The 21,094-nt window shown below is 42.8% G+C and overlaps 1 protein-coding gene across 2 annotated transcripts in view; it reads left to right on the top strand.

Annotated features, from left to right (window-relative positions):
* LOC140197701 (NIPA-like protein 2) overlaps positions 1-20,461 on the top strand; it is a 106,578-nt gene extending 86,117 nt beyond the window's left edge. For both annotated transcript variants that reach the window (XM_072258075.1, XM_072258065.1), the window contains 4 exons: positions 2,195-2,283; positions 5,088-5,151; positions 6,065-6,159; positions 19,017-20,461. In XM_072258075.1, the coding sequence (XP_072114176.1) occupies positions 2,195-2,283; positions 5,088-5,151; positions 6,065-6,159; positions 19,017-19,126 (358 nt within the window). In that variant the 3' untranslated portion in view covers positions 19,127-20,461. The remainder of the gene's footprint in view (positions 1-2,194; positions 2,284-5,087; positions 5,152-6,064; positions 6,160-19,016) is intronic.
* The last annotated feature ends 633 nt before the right edge of the window (positions 20,462-21,094 follow it).

The following is a 21,094-nucleotide window of genomic DNA, read 5'->3' as shown; positions in this document are numbered from 1 at the left end:
AAGTCCAGCCACAAATTCTCAATTGGATTGAGGTCTGGACTCTGACTTGGCCTCTCCTGGACATAAACTTTGTTGTTTTTAAGCCATTCCTGTGTAGCTTTGGCTTTATACATGGGTAATTATCCATCTGGAAAACAAATCTCAGATCTCTTGCAGACCACATCAGGTTTTCCAGCAGGATTTCCCTGTATTTTGCTGCATTCATGTTACCCTCTATCTTCACAAACCTTCCAGGACCTGCTGCAGTGAAGCATCCCCACAGTATGATGTAACCATCACCATCATTCACAGTAGCGATGGTGTGTTTTTGATGATGTGTGGTGTTTGGCTTACATCAAACATAACATTTAGTCTGATGGCCAAAAAGCTCAATTTGAGTTCCTCCAGACCATAGAACTATCTTCCAGCCGACTTCAGAGTCTTCCACGTGCCTTCTGGCCAACTCTAGCTGAGATTTCATGTGAGTGTTTTCAACGGTAGCTTTCTCTTTGCCACTCTCCTGTAAAGCTGCAACTGGGAAAACGCCTGGGGGATTAAATACTTTTTGTAGGCACTGCATATTTCATTAGGAGTTTGAGGAGATTTGGTTTGTCATCTAAAACACTTGGAAAGTTCTTCAGATGCACTATGGAGTGTATTCTGACAGGCTGCATTACTGTCTGGTATGGGGGGGTGGTGATACTGAACAGGATTGAAAGAAGCTACAGGAAGTTGTTAAATTAGCCAGCTCCATCTTGGGTACTAGACTCTATAGTATCCAAGACATCTTCAAGGAACGGTGCCTCAGAAAAGTGGTGTCCATTATTAAGGACCCCCAACACTCAGCACATACCCTCTTCTCACTGTTACCATCAGGAAGGAGGTACAGAAGCCTGATGATAAAAAATTAGAAGCAGGAGCAGGCCGGATGATCCTAGATCAACTTTCTGAATGAATTGGAGGTTGGTGTGGCACTTGTTTAACTTCAGTTCCTTCAGAAAGTTGACCAAGTGCCACACTTTCTGATTCACTGAGTCAAAAAAAACCCCAGCATTCTTTGATTGTGGTCCTATTCCTGTGCTGTACTCACCAATATTTTCTGCTCTAGATGTGTTGTGACTGGTCCCTCCTTGATCACTTCAATGGTGGGCAGGGGAATAGAAGATGGAATTTAATCCTGATAAGTGTGAAGTGATGCATTTTCAGAGTAACACATGGTAAGACCCCAGAGAGTATCAAGGAACAGAGGGGCCTCAGTGTGTACGTCCAAGGATCTCAAAAGGCGGCAGAATGGGTTGAAAATATGATGAGAAAGGCACATGGGATATTAACCTTCAGAAGCTGGGGCACAGAATAGAGCAGGGGGGTTAACATGCAACTTTATAAAGAAATTTGGTTAGGCCACAGTGGAAAACCGTATGCATTTCTGGTCCTTAACCTATAGGAAGGTTGTAATTACAGAGAGGGTGCAGAGGAGATTTGCCGGGATGTTACCTGGGATGGAGCAGCTGAGTTATGAGGGGAGACAGGACAAGCCAGGCTTGATTGAGGAAGATAGGCCAGGTGTGAGCAGAGGAGCCTGACAGAGGTGTACAAAACCATGAGGGGCAAAGACAAATAAGGGTTGTAAGAAACTCTCCCTCATGACAGGTATCAAAACCGGAGGATTAAGGGTGAGAGTGGATCTGAGCAAGAACTTCTGCCACCCTGAAGATGGTGGAATATGGAATGCACTGAGCAAGATGGTGGTGGAGGCAGAGACTCTTGTCACCTTTGGCAAAGTATCTGAGTGAGAACTTGAATCACCAGGATACAGAATTCTGTGGATCCAGAGCTGGTAAATGAATTTAGTGCTGATGGGTAATTGATGATTGGCACGATCATGACGGGCTGCAGTCTGTTTCTGTGGGGGTTGACTCCAGGAGATCCTTCCTCAATTCTGTCCTACACAGCTGACCCCATTACCATGAACCAATAACCCTTAGTGCGAGACGTTCCAGCCAGAGGAAGCAACCTCTTGGCAGGAACCCTCCCAGCCATTGTTGTTCTGAATAAGATCAGCTCTCCCTGCAAATTGCCTCGGTTACAGGCTCATCCTTAGTTATGCCAGGCTTGTGGTGAATGAAGCTCTGTACTGAAATTCTCCGGGTCACCAAATCTGTGAGCAAAGTGTGGATCTCTCTGCTTTAACTAAGACAATGGTATTTCCTTGCAGGTTCTTGAACCAAGCCATGCGCCTATATAATGCAACAGAAGTGGTACCAATCAATTTCGTTTTCTTTACAACCAGTGCTATTATTGCAGGTAGGGTTCTGTCTGTATTTATTTATCTTCCTGCTGAAGAATTGCCTACCATCTAGAAGAGGGTCGTAGCAGATCCATCATCCTCTGTGCTCTGCACTTGTTGGTTGAAAGTCAGGTTGCTATTTATTTGAGTATATGCAAGGAAGTTGCCCAAATTAAAAAATCCAGGGGTGGGTGGGGATTTAGCAATCTCAATCCTGACATGTGGCATGTCTCATATCACTGATAAGTATTTTCTTAACCCATGTTTAACAGTAAGCTGTTATTCTTTGACCAATCTGAGAGAAGACCTTTTACCCTGGTCAGTATCCAATCATAACAAACTGTCTTTCAAACAATCAATGCAGAGAGCATTTGTATATTGAGAGCTATATTTCCTCCACTGTATATTTATGTTCACAAGTCCAACATCTCTCCCTGAACTCCTAGATTCCCAGAACGATTATTGTTTTAGGAACAGCCTGTGAACCTCCTAGCATCTTTTGCATCCTAGGGCTATTCCACATTCTACCACACCTGTAATGGTTATGGAGTATGAATTTACATTTTGCTGAAATTTCTAAAAAGAAGATTTGTTCTGTAAATTTACATCAGTTTTTCATCCACTGTGCATGGCATCCCAGTAGAGAGTTCTGTCTCTTCCAGTTTTGAATTATGAATATTTCTGATCAGAGGATCCTGGTTAGATGACACAATAATTGAGAGATAATTAGTTTGGTAAATAATGGCCTAAAAAGGATGGCAGAGGTTTGGTCGGACATTATGAGAGAGGAATTCAAGTCTAAGTTTATTGTTGTCGTATGTAGGGTGCATACTGGCAGGAGTGTAGAAAGCTGCTGTCACCTGCTGGATGGTGGGACATACCCAGAATTAAAGCGTTATACAGCACAAAAATAGGCCCTTCAGCCCATCGTGTCCATGTCAACCTCCTTACCTACTACACTGCTCCCATTTGCCTACATTGGGACTGTATCCTTCAATGCCTTGCCTATATAAGCATCTGTCTAACTGCCTCTTAAGTGTATCTCCCTCCTCTATCAGTTAAACCTCCTGCCTGTGGAGATGCTTTATTTCTTTATTACCCTCGATATCTCTCTCAGAGCATCCCAAAAGAGCCAGTGAGGTCCATTGAAGTGGGAAATATAGGCCAATATGAAGAGCAAATTAAAATTCATTGTCATGGGCAAATATACCCTGCGTACAAATGCCATGAAAATTAGCTTTTTACAGCTGCAGCAGCACTGTGCATTACAAGATGAGGACAAGGATATCTTAAATTTAAATTAACATAAATTATATATAAATTACACACGTGCAAATTAGTAACAACGCTGGTGCAGGAATTTCTCTCTGCTAGTGTGGTACTGTGGCACCACAGAAAGCACTGCTGCATCGCAGCTCGGGCTTTGACCCTGATCTCGGCTGCTGTCTGTGAAGAGTTTGTGCGTTATCCCTGTGACCCCGTGGGTTTCCCCAGGCGCTCCGGTTCTTCCCACAACCCCAAGGTGTGCCGATAGGTTAACTAACTGCTGTAAGTTGTCCCAGGTGTAGGGCAAGGAGAATCAAAGGGGGAGTTAATGAGCATGTCAGATAAAATAATGTGCAGGGGAGGACGAGGAATATTGAGAACTCGGGGCTGAATGGTCTCCTTTTTGTAATAATAAGTAAGCAAGCTGGTCCCTATAAGTTAGTGCATCCTGGAATATCAGCTGCTGTTTATACTGATCTTATCCCAATGGGGTCTGTACCACTGTGCTAAACACAGGCAAATGGGATTGGCATGGATAGGCACCATGGACAAATTGGACCGAAGGGCCTGTTTACATGTTGTATAACGCTATGGCTAAATCAAAGCCTCAAGGCTAACAATCAAAAGATCAAATCCTGCCACAGCTTCGGTAAATTTGGATTTAAGTACTTCATCTCAGTAGTAGTGACAATGTAGTAGTAACTAGATTGTCTTGTCATAAAGCTCAGAAGCATCTTCCACATCTGCAAGTCCAGCTTTGTTAACTTGGTGTGGTCTGCATCTGACTCCAAGGTGTTTGATTCTTAACTGTCTCAGCCTGCAGTTTGACTCAGTTAAAGTGAAATTAGGGGTGCTAACAGGGCCAGAGGAGTCCGCATGAACAGATTTTTTAAAGGAGTGCGAAGAAGTATAGTCAGCTCAAACATGCTTTTACTGCTGGTGCTCAGAGGTAAATTTCAGTGAGGGCAGTTTCAGTGGTTGAGAAGGGAAGCCTCGAGCATGGCAAAATCTGCCTTTAGCTGTAAGTGAATAAATACTTCAGAATAAACAAGTTAACAGATACATTAATCAAGGTGCTAGTTTTGATAACGTTTGGAGCGAGTATTAACGAATGTAGTGGAAAGGGATATTCTTGTTGAACCATGGGTCTGCTGGAACTGGTGGATCACTCTCCAAGAAGTTAGAACTCGTAACTGGCAATTATTTTATTGCCACATGTACGAAGTACAGTGAAGATTTTCAGCCTAATTTCTAACAGCCTGAAGTGCAAATATACTATTTGCTGTGTTAATTGCTTTATTGCATCTGTACATTCACATTAATTGGCTTATTAAAGTCACATATGTTGAGATACAGTGAAAAGCTTTGTTTGCATGCTATCAGATAGGTTAGTAGTACAAAAGGAAGAGCAGTAACGGAATGCAGAACATAGAGATCCAGAGTTCATCTTTATCCTTCAAAACGGCCATTCAAGAGTCAAATAACTGCAGGAATGAAACTGTTCTTGATGTGTAAGAATATGTTTAGAGATTTTAAAAAATCTGTTTAATTGTAGGAGTGATATTTTATCAGGAGTTCTATGGTGCTGCTTTACTCAATATCTTCATGTTCCTGTTTGGGTAAGTGATGAAGCCAACCAAATGCCTCACTTCTCCAGTGTGAATTGGGATTTGTGCTGGGGCATAGTTTATGGGTGACTTACACCCCGCCCCCGTACCATGGAGGGGTTGTGTTCCCATCTAACACAAATAGAGTAAGGATGGGATGGGATTGCTGGGATATTTTCCTTGGAGTGTAGGGGACTGAGGAATGACCTTATAGAGGTGTATAAAATTATGAGGGCATAAGACAGAGTGAATGCACAGAAGGTTTGAAGAATCAAGAGCTGGACTGCACACGATTAAATTGAGAGGGGAGAGGTGTCATAGGAAGCGGAATGGCAACATTATTTGCACAGAGGGGCAACTTTATTTGCACGGAGAGCCATGCGTTTATGGAATAAGCCGCCAGAGGAAGTATTTGAGGCCAGTACGATAACAATATTTAAAAGACAAGTGCATGGATGAGGAAAGTTTAGAGGGATATCGGCCAAAAGTGGGCACATTAGATTAGCTTACACGGGTATCTTCATCCACTTGGGTTGAAGAGTCTGTTTCTGTGCTATATAATATATGTAACAAATCCACATTATCTGCGTGTTCATCGAGAAAAGAGAGCTGAAAATAATTTTTTTTAAAAATCCATTGAAGTAAATTGTTCTGCTGTGTCTCAGATAATTTGTGATCTCCATAAAGCAAGTTTCCATTCCCCGAGCTTCTGTAACACCAAGGTTGCCTGTAACATGGCTTATTATATCAGAGCGTGGGTTTTGTGAAGTTGCTTTCTGTTGAGTACATTCTCAGAGTGTGACTGCATCTGTGAACAGCCTTTGCAAGCTAGAACCATTAGAGAATTGTGTGAGAAGTCAGAATCCAGATGGAGTGCATGTTTTGTCTTCACAGGTGCTGTAGTATCTTGTTTGAATATTTCTAGGTGTATGCTGTCATTCCTCGGTGTTTTCCTGATCGCCAAGAACAGGGAGAAGCGGACAGCTGACATTCGATATATTGATTTGGGCACCATTCCAAGTATGAATCTTTTATTATGTTCATCAATTTTGGTTATTTTATAAAATATTGTGGAGAAATAAAACAAAATCTGGCAGCAATTAGGTCCGCAAAGCCTTATAGGACCTAGAAACATGGAGAAGTGTCAAATAAAACTAGACTTTGGTGGCCTTTGTTTAGCTTGGAGAGTTGGCAAAAGTGGCAGGGGTAAAGTTGACGAAGAGTGCAATTCTTTCTGGACTGTGACGAAGCAGACTGCCTATTTCACAGTAAGATCTTGCAAAGGTGGGGATGCAAAGAATGAGTTAATGGTTGGTGAAATCTTCACTGCTCCCACTCCACGTGTAGAATGTGACTTTGGAGATCTGCTGTCAAGCCTGTTTTTAGTGAACAAACTAAGGGTTTCTTTAATAAAATATAAATATTGACCAGTTATCCTGTTTTCCTATAACATAATTCTGTCAGCCTATAAGTTTACAACCTCATTGCTATAAATCCTTTTATCAATAGCATTTAAAACTCAGAGCACCAAACAGAACATTACAGCACAGTATTGGCATTTCAGCCCATGATGTTATGCCAACCTTTTAACCTACTCAAACTAACTCTTTCCTTGTACATAACCCTTCATTTTTCTGTCATCCATGTGCCAACCCAAGAGTTCTTCACTGCTACTATCAGGGAGGAAGTACCGGAGCCTGAAGACCCACATTCAGTGTTTTAGGAACAGATTCCTCTCCTCTGCCATCAGATTCCTGAATGGTCAATGAACCGTGAACACGATCTCACTATTCCTCCTTTGTACTAGGTATTTTAATTGTAACTTACAGTAATGTTTTTATTTATATATTGCTGTGTTGCTGCCACAAAACAACAAACTTCATGACATATGTCAGTGATAATAAACCTGAGTCTGATTTCAATCTTATCCTGAGACTGTAACCCCTTACTTCTAAACTCCTCAGCCAGGGAAAGACAGAATCTCATTTGTTGACCTTTCTGAGGTCATTCTTCTAAATTGTACAGATTGGGGACTTATCTCCTGTATCATCCCTGCCTCAGCCTTCACACCCCCCTTTCCACACCTTACTCCATCTGCCTCTCGTTTATTCCCCCTCTCTCTGTCTGCCTCCATCTCTCATTAACCTGACTCTGCCTCCCCTCTCCATCTCTGCTCTCCTCCACTACCTGAACCCCTTCTCAATCCACCAATCTCTTGAGACTCCTGTTTCACCTATTCCCTTCTCTTCCTTATACCATCCTTCTCAACTCCCCACTCTCAGTCCTGATACTGGGTTTTGACCCAAGACATTGACAGTTCCTTTCCTCCCGATTCTCTCTTTGCAAATGCTGCCATTTCTGATGAGTGTTTCCGACACTAGAATTTTACGTAGATTTACATCGCCAGGTTGTTTGCTGCTGATGAATTCTTGGTGCACTCTACCTGTGATAAAAAATATTTAATAATTAGGTAAACATATCAAAGTTATACACAATGATCTGCGCTCGTGTTCTCTCCATGACTCTGTGTGTCTGTAATAGGGATCATGAGGCCAGTACAGGAGATGAACATGACAAGTAGCCTATCCCCAAATGGTGATGAGTCTCTGAACTATTGAGCATTTCTTTCTTCAGTCTTTTATGGGGATCAATTACTGTGAGGAAGAGTCTTCACATTCTACTTGGCAAAGGCCACAGAATCGCAGGAGGGGGAAAAAAATCTACCTGTAGTACAAGTGCTGATTACAAAGCACTTCAGGTCACAGATATTCAAAAATAAAACTCTGCAGATGCAGGAAATCTGAAATAAAATTGCTCCTTTACAGGAAGCATGTTGGAGGCTTTGGAGAGGTTCCAGATTAGGTTTGCCAGGAAACTGTGTGGATTAGAGGAAAGGATGGACAAATGTGTGTTGTTTTCTCTGTGTCAGAGGCTGAGGGGTGATCTGACAGAAGCTTATACAGATGAGGAGAATGGACAAACAAACGGCAGAAGGAATACAGTGTCAGGAAGTGTCTGAACGTGCACTTTGGTAGAAGAAGTGAAAGGGTTGACTATGTTCTAAATGGAAAGAAAATACGAAAAACTGAAGTTCTTTACAGGATTCCCTAAGGTTAATTTGCAGATTGACTGTGTGAGGAAGCCAAATGCGATGTTAGCATTCATTTCAAGAGGACTACAATATAAAAGCAAGGATGTGATGTTGAGAATTTATAAAGCCTTGGTGAGAGCTCACTTGGGGTATTGTGAGCAGTTTTAGGGCCCTTATCTTAGAAAGAATATGCAATAATTGGAGAGAGTTCAAAGCAGGTTCAGGAAAAATGATACCAGGATTGAATGGCTTGTCATATGAAGAGCATGTGATGGCTCTGGGCCTGTCTTCACTGGAATTCAGAAGAATGAGGGTGACCTCATTGAAAACCATCAAATGGTGAAAGGCCTTGATAGAGTGGATGTGGAGAGGATGTTTCCTATGGTGGAAGAGTCTAAGACCAGAGGACACAGCCTCAGAACAGAGGGGTGTCCTTTTAGAATGGAGATGATGAAGCATTTCTTTAGCCAGAGAGTGGTGAATCTGTGGAATTCTTTGTCACAGGCAGCTGTGGAGGCCAAGACTTCATGTATATTTAAGCTGAAGGTTGATGGATTCTTGATTGGTCAGGCATGAAGGGATACGGGGAGAAGGCAGGAGAATGGGGCTGAGAGGGACATTGGATCAATCATGATGAAATGGCAGAGCAGACTCAATGGGCCAAATGGCCTAATTCTGCTCCTATATCTTATGGTCTTGTATCAGACTGCTGGAAAATTATGCTGGAGAGGTAGCAATTGGGGACAAGGCAGACAAACTGAATAAGTATTTTAGACCATAAGACATGAGAGCAGAATTAGGCCTTTGGGCCCATCGAATCTGCTTTGCCATTCAATCATGGCTGATCCTTTTTTCCCCTCCTCTGGTCCACTGTCTGGCTTTCTCCCCATAACCTTTATGTCGTGGGCAATCAAAAACCTATCAATTTCTGCCTTAAATACACCCAATGACATGGTCTCCACAGCTGCCTGTGGTAAATTCCACAAAGTCACCACCCAATTTGTGGAAATTTCACAAAATTCACCACCAAAAAATTGCCCTGCGTGGTTTAAGTGGCCGTCCCTCTATCCTGAGGCTGTACTCTCTTGTTCTAGACTCCCGCACCATGGGAAACATCCTTTCCACATCCACTCTATCACATCAGTAGGCCACAACAGCATACCAGACAATCTGTAGTAGTGCAGCAAGGTCATCCATCTTATTTTTATACTCTGTGCATTGAGATATAACACCTTGAGTACAGTATTTGCTACCCTTTTTGATTCTGCATCCCTAATGCACTGATACTTACCCTGCTGGCTGCAATTTTGCCCTATCATCTGCCTACCCTTCCTGACAGTCTGATAGCATGCTATCTTTGCTTTTTAGCCATCTGTCCTATCCTGAGTCCCTTCACTCTGGTTCCCATCCCCCTGCTAAATTAGTTTAAACCCTCCCTAACAACTCTAACAAACCTGCCCGCGAGAATATTGGTCCCCCTTAGGTTCAGGTGCAACACATCCCTTTGTACAGGTCATACCAACCCCAGAAGAGCTCCCAACCAGAAACCCCTGCTCCCTGCACCAGCTCCTCAACCACACATTAATCTGCCAAATCATCCTGTTTCTACCCTTCTGGAAAGGAAAGGCTCATCCTGAGAATAGATGTGGCGGAGACAGAGGAACTGAGAAACGGAATGGCTTTTTTTTCAAGTGACCAGGTAGGAAGAAAAAGTAGGAATAAAGAGTCATTGGGCCTGGTTTGTTCTACACTGGCATGTTAGAGAACTGTTTCTGAATTGAAATTTCAGCTTATGGCTGGATTGGTTTATTTGGCCTTCCTTGATCCTGCCTGGAAGTTCTTGAATCTAAAATTGGATGATGCCTGTTTTATTTTTCAAGATGCAGCACAGTAACTGAGCCTACCAACTCAACAAGCCTGCATTGCACAATTACACCCATTTAACCAATTAACCTAATAACCTGTACGTCTTTGGAAAATGGGATAAAATCCATGTAATCACAGGGAGAATATATAAACTCCTTACAGCGGTGGAATTGAATCTGGTTTGCTGGTGCCATTGTAGTGTAATGCTAACTGCTACTCTACCAGGGGCCTTTGTTGGCTCCCTATTAAAATATACTTGCAGAAATGCCCAGAAAAGCTATTTTAGAATGAAGCTGAGTGATTCTGTGCTTGGATGTTAAAAAAAATAGTTTTTCCTTCTTTCACTGATTGGTGTCATTTGCAGAGAAAGGAACAAGTTAAGATCGAAAGTCTTGGAATGGTACAGCATAGAACAGGCTCTTCAACACAGCATTCCTATTTACATTGTGCCTATGTGTACTAATCCCATATAACCACATGAGGTCTATAGTCTTTTGTGATCAACAATGCAAGTACTTGTCTAGATGTTTCTTAAATACTTGGTGTGTTTGCCTCCACCACCTCTACAGGCAATATATTCTAAACTCCAGCCACCCTCTGCTGAGGAGAAATATTCATCTTCATCTACCCTCATGTGGTAACCCTTTCATTCATTTACCCTTTCTGATTTTACATCCCTCTTGCACTGATAGTCACCCTATTGGCTGCAAGTTTGTCCTATCATCTGCCTGCCCTTCCTGACAGTTGATTACACGCAGTCTTTGCTATTTTTTGATTTTTGCATCAGTCTTCACTGTGGTAGGCACTAACAATATGCCTGAAGTTCAAGAATATCCGTGGGAAAAAGTGAATAAAGTTGCCATTACCAGGGAGAAAGTGCTTGGGAAACTGAAAGGTTTGAAGGTAGAAAAATCACTTGACCAGATGGTTTGCATCCCAGGGTTCTGAAGAGGTGGCTGAACAGGTCTTGGAGGCATTAGTAATGGTCTTTCAAGAATCAATAGATTCTGGCATGGTTGCAGAGGACTGAAAAATTGCAACTGTCACTTCACTCGTCAAGAAGGAAGAGAGACAGAAGAAAGAAAATTACAGGCTAGTTAGTTTGACCTCAGTGGCTGGGAAATTTTTGGAGTTGATTGTTAAGGATGTGGTTTGGGGTACTTGGAGGCACATGATAAAATAGGCTGAAGTCAGCATGGTTTCCTTAAGGGAAAATTTTGCCTGACAAATCTGTTGGAATTCTTTGAGGAAATAACAAACAGGATTCGCAAAGGAGAATCAATAGATGTTGTGTACTTGGATTTGCAGAAGGCCTTTGACAAGGTGCCGCACACGAGTCTGCTTAACAGGTTAGGAGCCGATGGTATTACAAGAAAGATACTAGCATGGATAGAGTGTTGGCTAATGGGCAGGAGGCAAAGATTGGGAATAAATGGATTATTTTCTGGTTGGCTGCCAGTGACTAGTGGTGTTCTGCAGTGGTCTGTGTTTGGACTGCTTTTTAAGTGGCATGGCAATGACTTGGATGACAGAATTGATGGCTTTGTGGCCAAGTTTGCGGACTGTACAAAGATAGGTGGAGTGGCAAATAGTGTTGAAGAAAGAGGGAGGCTGCAGAAAGACAAACAGATCAGGAGAATGGGCAAAGAAGTGACAGATGGAATACAGTGTCGGGAAGTGTATGATCATGCACGTTGGTAGAAGAAATAAAAGTGTAGACTAATTTCTAAATAGAAAATTCTAAAAATCTGGGAGTCATCATGCAGGATTCTCTAGAGATTAACTTGCTGGTTGAGTCAGTGGTGAGCATGACAAATACAATATAAGCATTTATTTCAAAAGGATTAGAATATAAAAGCAAAGGTGTAATGCTGAGAACGGAAGATGAAGAATTCTTGAAACAGTCCAGTTCAGTGGGAATAGTTCAGTGATGGGGCAAGTGAAGTTATCTCCTCTGGCTCAAGAGCCTGATCGTTGAGGGGTAATAACATTTCCTGAAATGGGTAGTGCAGGTCCTGAGGCTTCTGTACCTTCTTCCTGGTGGCAGCAGTGAGAAGAGAGCATGTCCTGGAAGGTGGGGGTTGTTGATGATGGATCCTGTTTTCCTGTGACAGTGCTCCATGTAGATGTACTCAATGGTGGGGAGGGCTTTAACCATGATGGACTGGGCTGTATCCACTACTGTTAGTAGAACTTTTCATGCAAGGGCATTGGTGTTTTCATTCCAGACCATAATGCAACCAATGAATAAACTCTCCACTACACATCTATGGAGGTTTGTTCAAAGGTTTAGATGACATACTGAATCTTCACCAACTTCAGAGAAAGTGGAGGCACTGCCATGCTTTTATTGTAATTGCACCTGCATACTGGACCTGGGCCAGGTCCTCGGAAACGATAACACCGAAGAATTTGAAGCTGCTGACCCTCTCCACCCCTGATTCTCTGATGAGGACTGGCTCGTGGACCTTCAGTTCTTTCCTCCGAAGTCAATAATCAGCTCCTTGGTCTCGCCAGTGCTGAGTAAGAGGTTGTTGTCGTGACACCACTCAGCCAGATTTTCAGTCTCCCTCCTATATGCTGATTCATCATCTTTGATTCAGCCCACGACAGTGATGTTGTCAGCAAACTGAGATATGGCATTAGCCTCATAGTCTTGAGGGTAGATCAAGAGGCCGCGCACACAGCTTTGTGATGCACCTGTGCTGATGGAGATTGTGGAGGAGATGTTATTCCGAATCTGAACTGACTGGGGTCTACAAGTAAGGAAATTTGGGATCCAGTTGCACAAGGAGGTACTGAGGCCTTGGACATAAAGCTTATTGATTGGCTTTGAGGGGATGATAGCCAAGCCATAGTCAATTAATCGCTTCCTGATGTACCCACCTTCACTGTCCAGATGTTCCTGGGTTGAGTGAAGAGCCAGTGAATTGGCATCTGCTGTTGACCTGTGCAACAGTAGACAAATTGGTGTGGATCCAAGTTGCTTCTCAAGCAAGAGTTGATATGTTTTTCATCACCAGCCTCTCAAAGCACTTTGTCACGGTGGATGTAAGTGTACTGGACTATAGTTATTGAGCTGGGTTACCATGTTCTTCTCAAGCACCAGTATAATTGAAGCCTGATTGAAGCAGGTGGGTACTTCAGACTGCCAAAGCAAGAGGTTAAAGAAATCGGTGAACATTGCAGCCAGTTGACCAGCACCAGTCTTCAGTCCTTGACCAGATGCTTTCCATGGGTTCACCCTCCTGAAGGATGCTCTCATGTTGGCCTCAGAGCCAATAGGCTGGTCCTGGACTTATTTCCTGGCATAATTTACATATTACTATTTAACTATTTATGGTTTTATTACTATTTATTATTTATGGTGCAACTGTAACGAAAACCAATTTCCCCCGGAATCAATAAAGTATGACTATGAGAATGAAATCACAGGGTCGTCAGGGGCTGTGGGAGTTTGTGAAGTTATTTCCAGGCTTTGATGGTCAAAGAGAGCATAAAAGGCATTGAGCTCATCTGGAAGCGAAATCCTATTATTACATGTGTCACTTGTTTCAGTTTGGTCTAGAATTGCCACTTCTTTCGTGACATGGCTTTCTGGAGATTTCTTCCTGGACCTCTTGTATTTAATTTGGTTACTAGACCTGAATGCCACTGATCTGGCCCTCAGCAGATTGGTTAGTGAAGACTGAATGATTTTGTGGGGACACACTCGTCTACAACTGGTTTTATAGAGTCTGTAACAACCTTGTGTACTTGTAGAGATCCTCTGATGAGTCCTTGAACACGGCCTAGTCTACCAACTTGAAGCAATCCCATAGCCACTTCCCTGCCTTCTGCACCACCTCTATGTTGTCCGTGTCTCTGTAGCCTTGCTCTTCAGCCTCTGTCTGTGTGCAGATAGGAGGAGGACTGTTAAGTGATCAGACTTCCCGAAATGCAGTCTCGGCATGGAACAGTAGGCATTCCTAATTGCAGGGTAACTGTGGTCGAATGTATAGGGACCCCTGGTGCTTCAGGTGATATGTTGATGAGAATTGGGCAGAATTTTCTGCAAACAAGCCTGATTGAAGTCCCTGACAATTATTTGAAAGGCATCAGGGGTAGGCTGTTTCTTGTCGATGAATTGTGGGATTCGATACATCAAGTGCTTGTTCAACATCTGCTTTTGGTGGTATGTAAACTACGGTCAGGATCACGGAGAAAACTCTTGGTAGGTAGAGCTCTGTCAGTCCTCAGTATTGCTCTCCAGTGACTGTACATTTTCTAACAAGATGCTGGGTAGAAGGAGCTTCATTCCTCTGCGTTTCAGCCTGGAGTGGAGTCCATTCCTCCTGCCATGGCGATGTACCTTTGTCTGTTCAATGGTTCCATACCTGCATGCATCACATGCAGAGTGGCGTTTAGAAACTTAGTCATGCAGCAGAGAGGCAGGCCATTCAGCTATCATGCCCATACGGAATTTTCAGCCCATCTGCGCTAATCCCATTAACCCGCACTAGTACTGTATACCTCTAATGCCACTGAAACATAATAACTAGTTGGTTCCACCATCTCCTCTGGCATTGCATTCCAGATATCAACCACTTTCTGTGTAAAACAAAAGCTTAACTCTCAAATACCCTGTAAAATGCCTTAAATCTATGCCCTCTTGTTTTGATTCCTGAACCCTATCTGTGCTTCTTGTCTTATACACCTATATGTGTCACTCTCTAGTGAGCTTCATCACAAGGAAAACACACTCAGCCGATACAATCTCAGTCCGTGGCCAAAGCCTTCCAATCTATTGAATCTCCTTTGCACTCTCTCCAATGCAGCCACATCTTTCCTCAGTAGGGTCCTGGCATTGCGATTTCAACCCAAAATATTGACAATGCCCCCTCGCCCAACAGATGTTGCTCAAACCGCTGAGTTCCTCCAGCAGGCTCTTTGTTGCTCTGGATTCCAGCATCTCCTGTGTCCACATCTTTCCCACAGTGTGGTGAGCAGTCTTGAACACCATACTCAAGTGTGGCCCAAGCACTGTTTTGTAAATCTTTGCAAAACTGTAATGTTTGATGGCACCTTTCAAACTATGAACCCTACTACTAAAAAGTCTGGGGCAGCTGGGAGCCCCACCGCCTCCGGGTTCCCTTGCAAGCTGCACGTCATCTTGACTTGGAAATGTGTCATTGCCAAGTCAAACTCCTGGATCTGCCTCCTCAGCAGCACCAAGGGAACACCAGAAGGACTGCAGTTGTTCATAGAGGTAGCTACCCAAGGAGCAGTTGGGGATGCGCAATAAGTGCCCACCTCTGTATCACTACTTTTGCCAAATATACCTTTGGAAAATCGGACTTCCGATTTCATCTTCATTGTGGCCACATTTCTGAAGTAGTTCATTGTAAATATATTGTCATTCACAACTTTTCCTTAGATTTTACTTTTTATTTTTTATTTATTGAGATACAACCCTTCAATCTGCGCTGTGCAGCAATGCCCCGACTTAATCCTAGCCCAGTCACAGGACAATTTACAGTGAACAATTAAGCTACCAACCAGTACGTCCTGGGACTGTGGGAGGAAACTGGAACACTTGGTGCAAACCCACGTGGTCACGGGGAAATCGTACAGACTCCTTACAGGCAGTAGCGGGAATTAAACTGGGTCACTGGCACAGTAAAGCGTTGTGCTAACCACTATGCTACTCTGCCGCCCTCTTAAGAATGTTTAACTTAGAGCACTGTAAAGCGTTCCACTCCTTTCTGATATAGTGTGGTTACTCTCCTTGGCTTTTAGATTGCATGATGATAACTGACGGAGGTGTTTGGTCTGGCTGTTTAATTGTGATTTTCTATGAAGTTTAACAATTAATTGTCTGCTGTTTAATATGGCTCTTAGTGCTCATATGTAAATAGCAGCTGTTTAGGCAGCCCCCTAGAGGTTACATTTGTAGATTCTGGAAAGCTCTGGAGGCTTCTCTTGGTATGGAATTATTTGAATAGTGGCTTTTGGATTGTCAGATTTTTACCTGCAAATTTGAATGGAATGTTTCTTCCCTATGTGTATAAAAAGAGCTGACTACATAAAATCACTCCCGCCATGACTCCCTTGACCATTTGTCCCTCCCCACTGATCTCCCTCCTGGCACTTATCCTCGCAAGTGGAACAAGTACCATACCTGCCCCTGGACCTCCTCCCTCACCACAGGTCAGGGCCCCAAACAGTCTTATCAGATGAGGTGAGTCTGCTGGGGTCATCTACTGTATCTGGTACTCCCAATGTGGCCTCTTGTATATCGGTAAGACCCAATGTACATTGGGAGACTGCTTCGCCGAGCACCTACACTCCATCTGCCAGAAAAGAGTAGGATCTCCCAGTGGCCACCCATTTTAATTCCACTTCCCATTCCCATTCCGACATGTCAATCCATGTCCTCCTCCTCTACTGCTGCGATGAGGCTACACTCAGGTTGGAGGGGCAGCTCCTTGTATTCTGTCTGGATAACCTCCAACCTGATGGCATGAACATCAATTTCTCAAACTTCCAGCAATGCCTCCCTCCCCCCACCCCATTCACCATTCCCCATTCCCTTTTCCCTCTCACCTTATCTCCTTGCCTGCCCATCACCTCCCTCTGGTGCTCCTCCCCACTTTTCTTCTTTCCATGGCCTTCTGTCCTCTCCTGTTAGGATTCCACTCTTCTCTAGCCCTGTATCTCTTTCACCAATCAACTTCCCAGCCCTTTACTTCACCCCTCCCCCTCCTCCTGGTTTCATCTATCACCTTGTGTTTCTTCCTCCCCTCCCCCAACCTTCTAACTCTGACTCCCATCTTTTTTTCTTCAGTCCCGATGAAGGGTCTCAGCCCAAAATGTAGACTGTTTAAAGATATTTTACAATGCAGAGTATTATTGCCTTCACTATCCCCTCCCCTGACATCATTAGCAACCCCAAACCACTTTACAGCCAGTGAAGTATTTTTGGGCTGTAAGCACTGTTAGGAACATGGCAAGCGATGTATGCACAGACAATGACATGGTTATTGATAGTTGACTGTTAGCCCAGGGCGCAGGAGATAACTTCCCTCCTCTACTTCAGAATAGTGCCTTTGGAGCTTTACATATCTGACAGAAGCGAGATTAATGTTTCATTTGATGGTGAAGTACCAGTCGGAAGTGTGTGTGATAACAAGCCCCGAGTGACGCTCAGCTGAAATATATATCTGTATGTTAATGTGCGTAATACGTATGATGTGCACCTGTTTAGAGTGCCTCTTCCAAACAGTCACAATGAACTCCGGTGTTGGCCTAGAGTTATGTTAACAGGCACAGGAGAGGATTTGAGTTCTGGGGACAATTGACTATTATCATATTGAATACTGGGTAAGGACAACGTGACCACACACTATTTTTGTTTGTATTTTTGTGGATCTTGAGTGTATCCATAAACCTCCAAGCTCAGGAATGTACTCAGGGCCCCACAGCTGAGAGCGCCAAACATTATTGGCTATAGTCAACAACATCTTATAGTTTCGGCCTTGCCATCTCAAAGCTCCTGATTACACTGGGTAGATTCAGACACATGACCACGTGTGGGGAAATTACAATTCGCACATTCCTAGTGGCTCTGACGGGTTTAACATTGACAAATTCCTTGCCACTTACGTGTCAGAGGATCTGTCCTGGGACCACCACATAGTGTCATCATGAAGGAGGCCCCTACTTTCTTAGAAGATGACATAGAATCAGCATGTCACCAAAAACTACGACAAGCCCCTATAACTGCAGAGTGCAGCGTATCCGAACTGGTTGCATCACAGTCTGGTATGGAAACACTGATGCCTGGGAATGGAAAAGACTGCAGAAAGTGGTGGACACTGCTAAGCCCACCACAGGCAAAGCTGGCCCCACCATTGAATATATTTACATGGAACACTGCCACAAGAAAGCAACATCCATCATCACGGACCTCTACTAACCAGGCCATGCCCTCTTCTTGATACTAACATCAGGCAGGAAGTAGGTCTCACACCACCAGGTTCTGGACAAATCATTACCCTAAAACCATTGGGCTCCTCAACCAGCATGGATAATTTAATCACCACTACTCTGAACTGATCCTACATCCTACAGACTAACTTTCATGGACTCCTTGTAAATCATGTTTTCAGCATCTTTTTAATTTGCACAGCTTCTCTTCTTTTGCACATTGGTGGTTTTTGATCTTTGTTTATATATAGTTTTTGGTAATTGCTATTGAATTTATTTTTTTCTCTATAAATGCCTGTAAGAAAATGAATCTCAAGGTAGTATATGGTAACATATTCCATATTTTTACTTTGAACTTGGTTTATTATTGTCATAAGTACTGACGTAAGTGAAAACTTTGTTTTGCATTCCATCCATACAGTTCATTTCATTACAACAGTGCATAGAGGCAGTACAAAGAAAAACAGTAACAGAATGCAGAATAAAATGTTACAGAAAATGTACTATTTTATCATACTAGGGGACCATTCAATAGATTTATAACAATAGGATAGAATTCTAAAGTAAGTACATGTTCGGCACAGCATTGTGGCCAAAGGGCCTGTGTTGTGATGTAGGTTTTCTATGTTTCTAAGCTGCCCTTGGGCTTGGGGGCTTTTCATTTCAGGCTTTTGTAACCACTGCTCAAAGGGAGAGGGGGGGAGAAGAGAGAACGTCTGGGGTAGGATAAGTCTTTGATTTTGTTTTTGATGGGGGCAATAAGAAGTGTAGATAGTCCATGGAAAGGAGATTGGTTTCTGTGATGTGCTAAGCTGTATCCACAATTCTCTACAGTTTCTTCAGGTCTTGGGCAGAGCAAGCTATGATATATTTGTTTAGGTCAGTGATATTAATGCCATCTTAAGCAATTAAAAGAAAATATATTAACCATATTTTTCTGTTTATTTTTCAGAGCAGAAAAAGTCAGGAAAAATCCAGCCGGAACTCAACAATATCAGTTCTTACGGAACTGTATGGGATGGAGAACAGAACAATGATTCTGTGGGTGAAAATGCAAAGTAACCAGCAAACGGCAGATTGAAATGGATTTAATACTTGAACTAAGTATTAACTCAACCTTAACACCTCATCACGTTAGATGTTCTTGGTTTGGATTCTGGATTCATCCTACGTTGTACTGTTGAGGGGCTGTGGTCTAATCACACTTCAATGTTTACAGTGGAAAATGTCACTTCATCAGTCATGTGACTTTTAAAAAAGAAATTTATAAAGGGGCATTCTTTTGATTTTGGACTTTGAAATCCATTTGACAAACAAACATATTTATTCCAAGATTTAAGCAGAAAAGCAGGATGATAATTCTTTCTATAATTTATTTACAGTTTGCATTGTTGGAGGATGCTGACTTTGAAGGATAGAGGGAAAGTTACTAAGTGAGGCAACAGTTCCAGGTTAATAGAAGATTGCCTGAAAAAACAAAAAATTTGTATTTATCTAGCATCTTCAAGAGCTCAGGGTTTCCCTGCATGCCTTACTGCAGAAGATACCACTTCTGAACATGGTAATGTTGTCGTATAGAAATTGCGTAATATCTCACAGGGCATGAACATTGATTTCTCTAACTACTGGCAGTTTCTCCCCACATCTTCCCTCCTCTCCTTTTCCATTCCCTATTCTGGTTCCCCTCATACCCTATTTCTTATCCTCATCTGCCCATCGTCCTTCTCTGGTTTCTCTCTTCCATGGTCACTCTTCTCACAGCTTCTCACTTCAACCCTCATCTCCCCGTCCCCATCCTTCATCCACTTGTACCCTCCCACCTTCTTATCCTGTCATCTGCCCTCATTCTTTTCCAGTCCTGATGAAAGGTCTCGGCCCAAAATATCAATTGTTCATGGCCCTGCATGGATGCTACCTGACCTGCTGAGTTCCTCCAGCATCTTGCATGTGTAGACCTCCTGCTGATATGTTTTATTGACGTTGGTTGTAGGGGATTTATATTGGCTGGGGGAGTTGAGATATCTGCCTGTCAGCAAAGTGATACGATATGGTATTTTACATTCACTGGTGGAAAAGGACTGGACTTTCAACTATCATCTGACCCATGGCACTTCCAACAGTGCAGTACTCCTTCAGTAAGGCACTGGAGTGTCAGTGTGGACTGAATACCCGTGTCTCTGGTGTTGAACCCTATAAACCTTAAGTACTGTAATTACAAAGTTTAGCTGTTTATATTAATCAGCACAGTAGCATATTTAATTTTAGTTACTTTCCAGTATTTACTTAATATTTGATATTTTCAGGTTAAGTTCTTTTATCATTATGACTAAAATAGTTTCTTGTTTAAAATGTTCAATTAACTTGTCAACAAATGGAATAAAATGTTGTTTCCTGTAACGTTTCACATGAATGTTCTCTTGTTTGCTCCTGCTTCTCTCCATAATGCTGTCAGAGTCAGAGAGACATACAGCATGGAAACAGGCCCCTCCCTCATCTGAAACTGGTCCATGCTGACCAAGATGCCCATTTCAGCTCGTCCCATTTGCCCACATTTAGCTCACATCTCTTTAAGCCTTTCCTATCTATGTACCTTTCCAAGTGCCTTTTAAATGTTGTTAACATATCTGCGATTACCTCTTCCTCTGGCAGGTTGTTCCTTATATTGACCACCCGCTGCTTGGAGAAAATGCCCCCCCAGGTCCCTATTAAACCTCTCCTCTCTCACCTTATGCCTTCTAGTGCTTGATTTCCCAACCCTAGTGTGTATATTAACTATATCTGTAATCCTCATGGGGAAGTCAGAGGTAAGATTACTAGGGTGGTGAGTGCATGGGACACACTGCCATGGGTGGTCATAGAGGCTGCTGCAATAGGGACATTTCAGAGGCTCTTAGATAGGCATATGAGTGGAAGAAAAAATAGAGGGTTATAGGCAGTATAGGAGGGAAGTGTTAGATTGATTGTGAAATATGTTCATATTGGTCATAACATAGTGGGCTGAAGGGCTTGTACTGTTTATTCTTGTTCTCA

Source organism: Mobula birostris, chromosome 1 (genome assembly GCF_030028105.1).
Source record: "Mobula birostris isolate sMobBir1 chromosome 1, sMobBir1.hap1, whole genome shotgun sequence".
Classification (NCBI taxonomy): Eukaryota; Metazoa; Chordata; class Chondrichthyes; order Myliobatiformes; family Myliobatidae; genus Mobula; species Mobula birostris.
The sequence above is the reverse complement of the archived record's forward strand: the minus strand, read 5'-3'. Positions and strand labels throughout refer to the sequence as shown.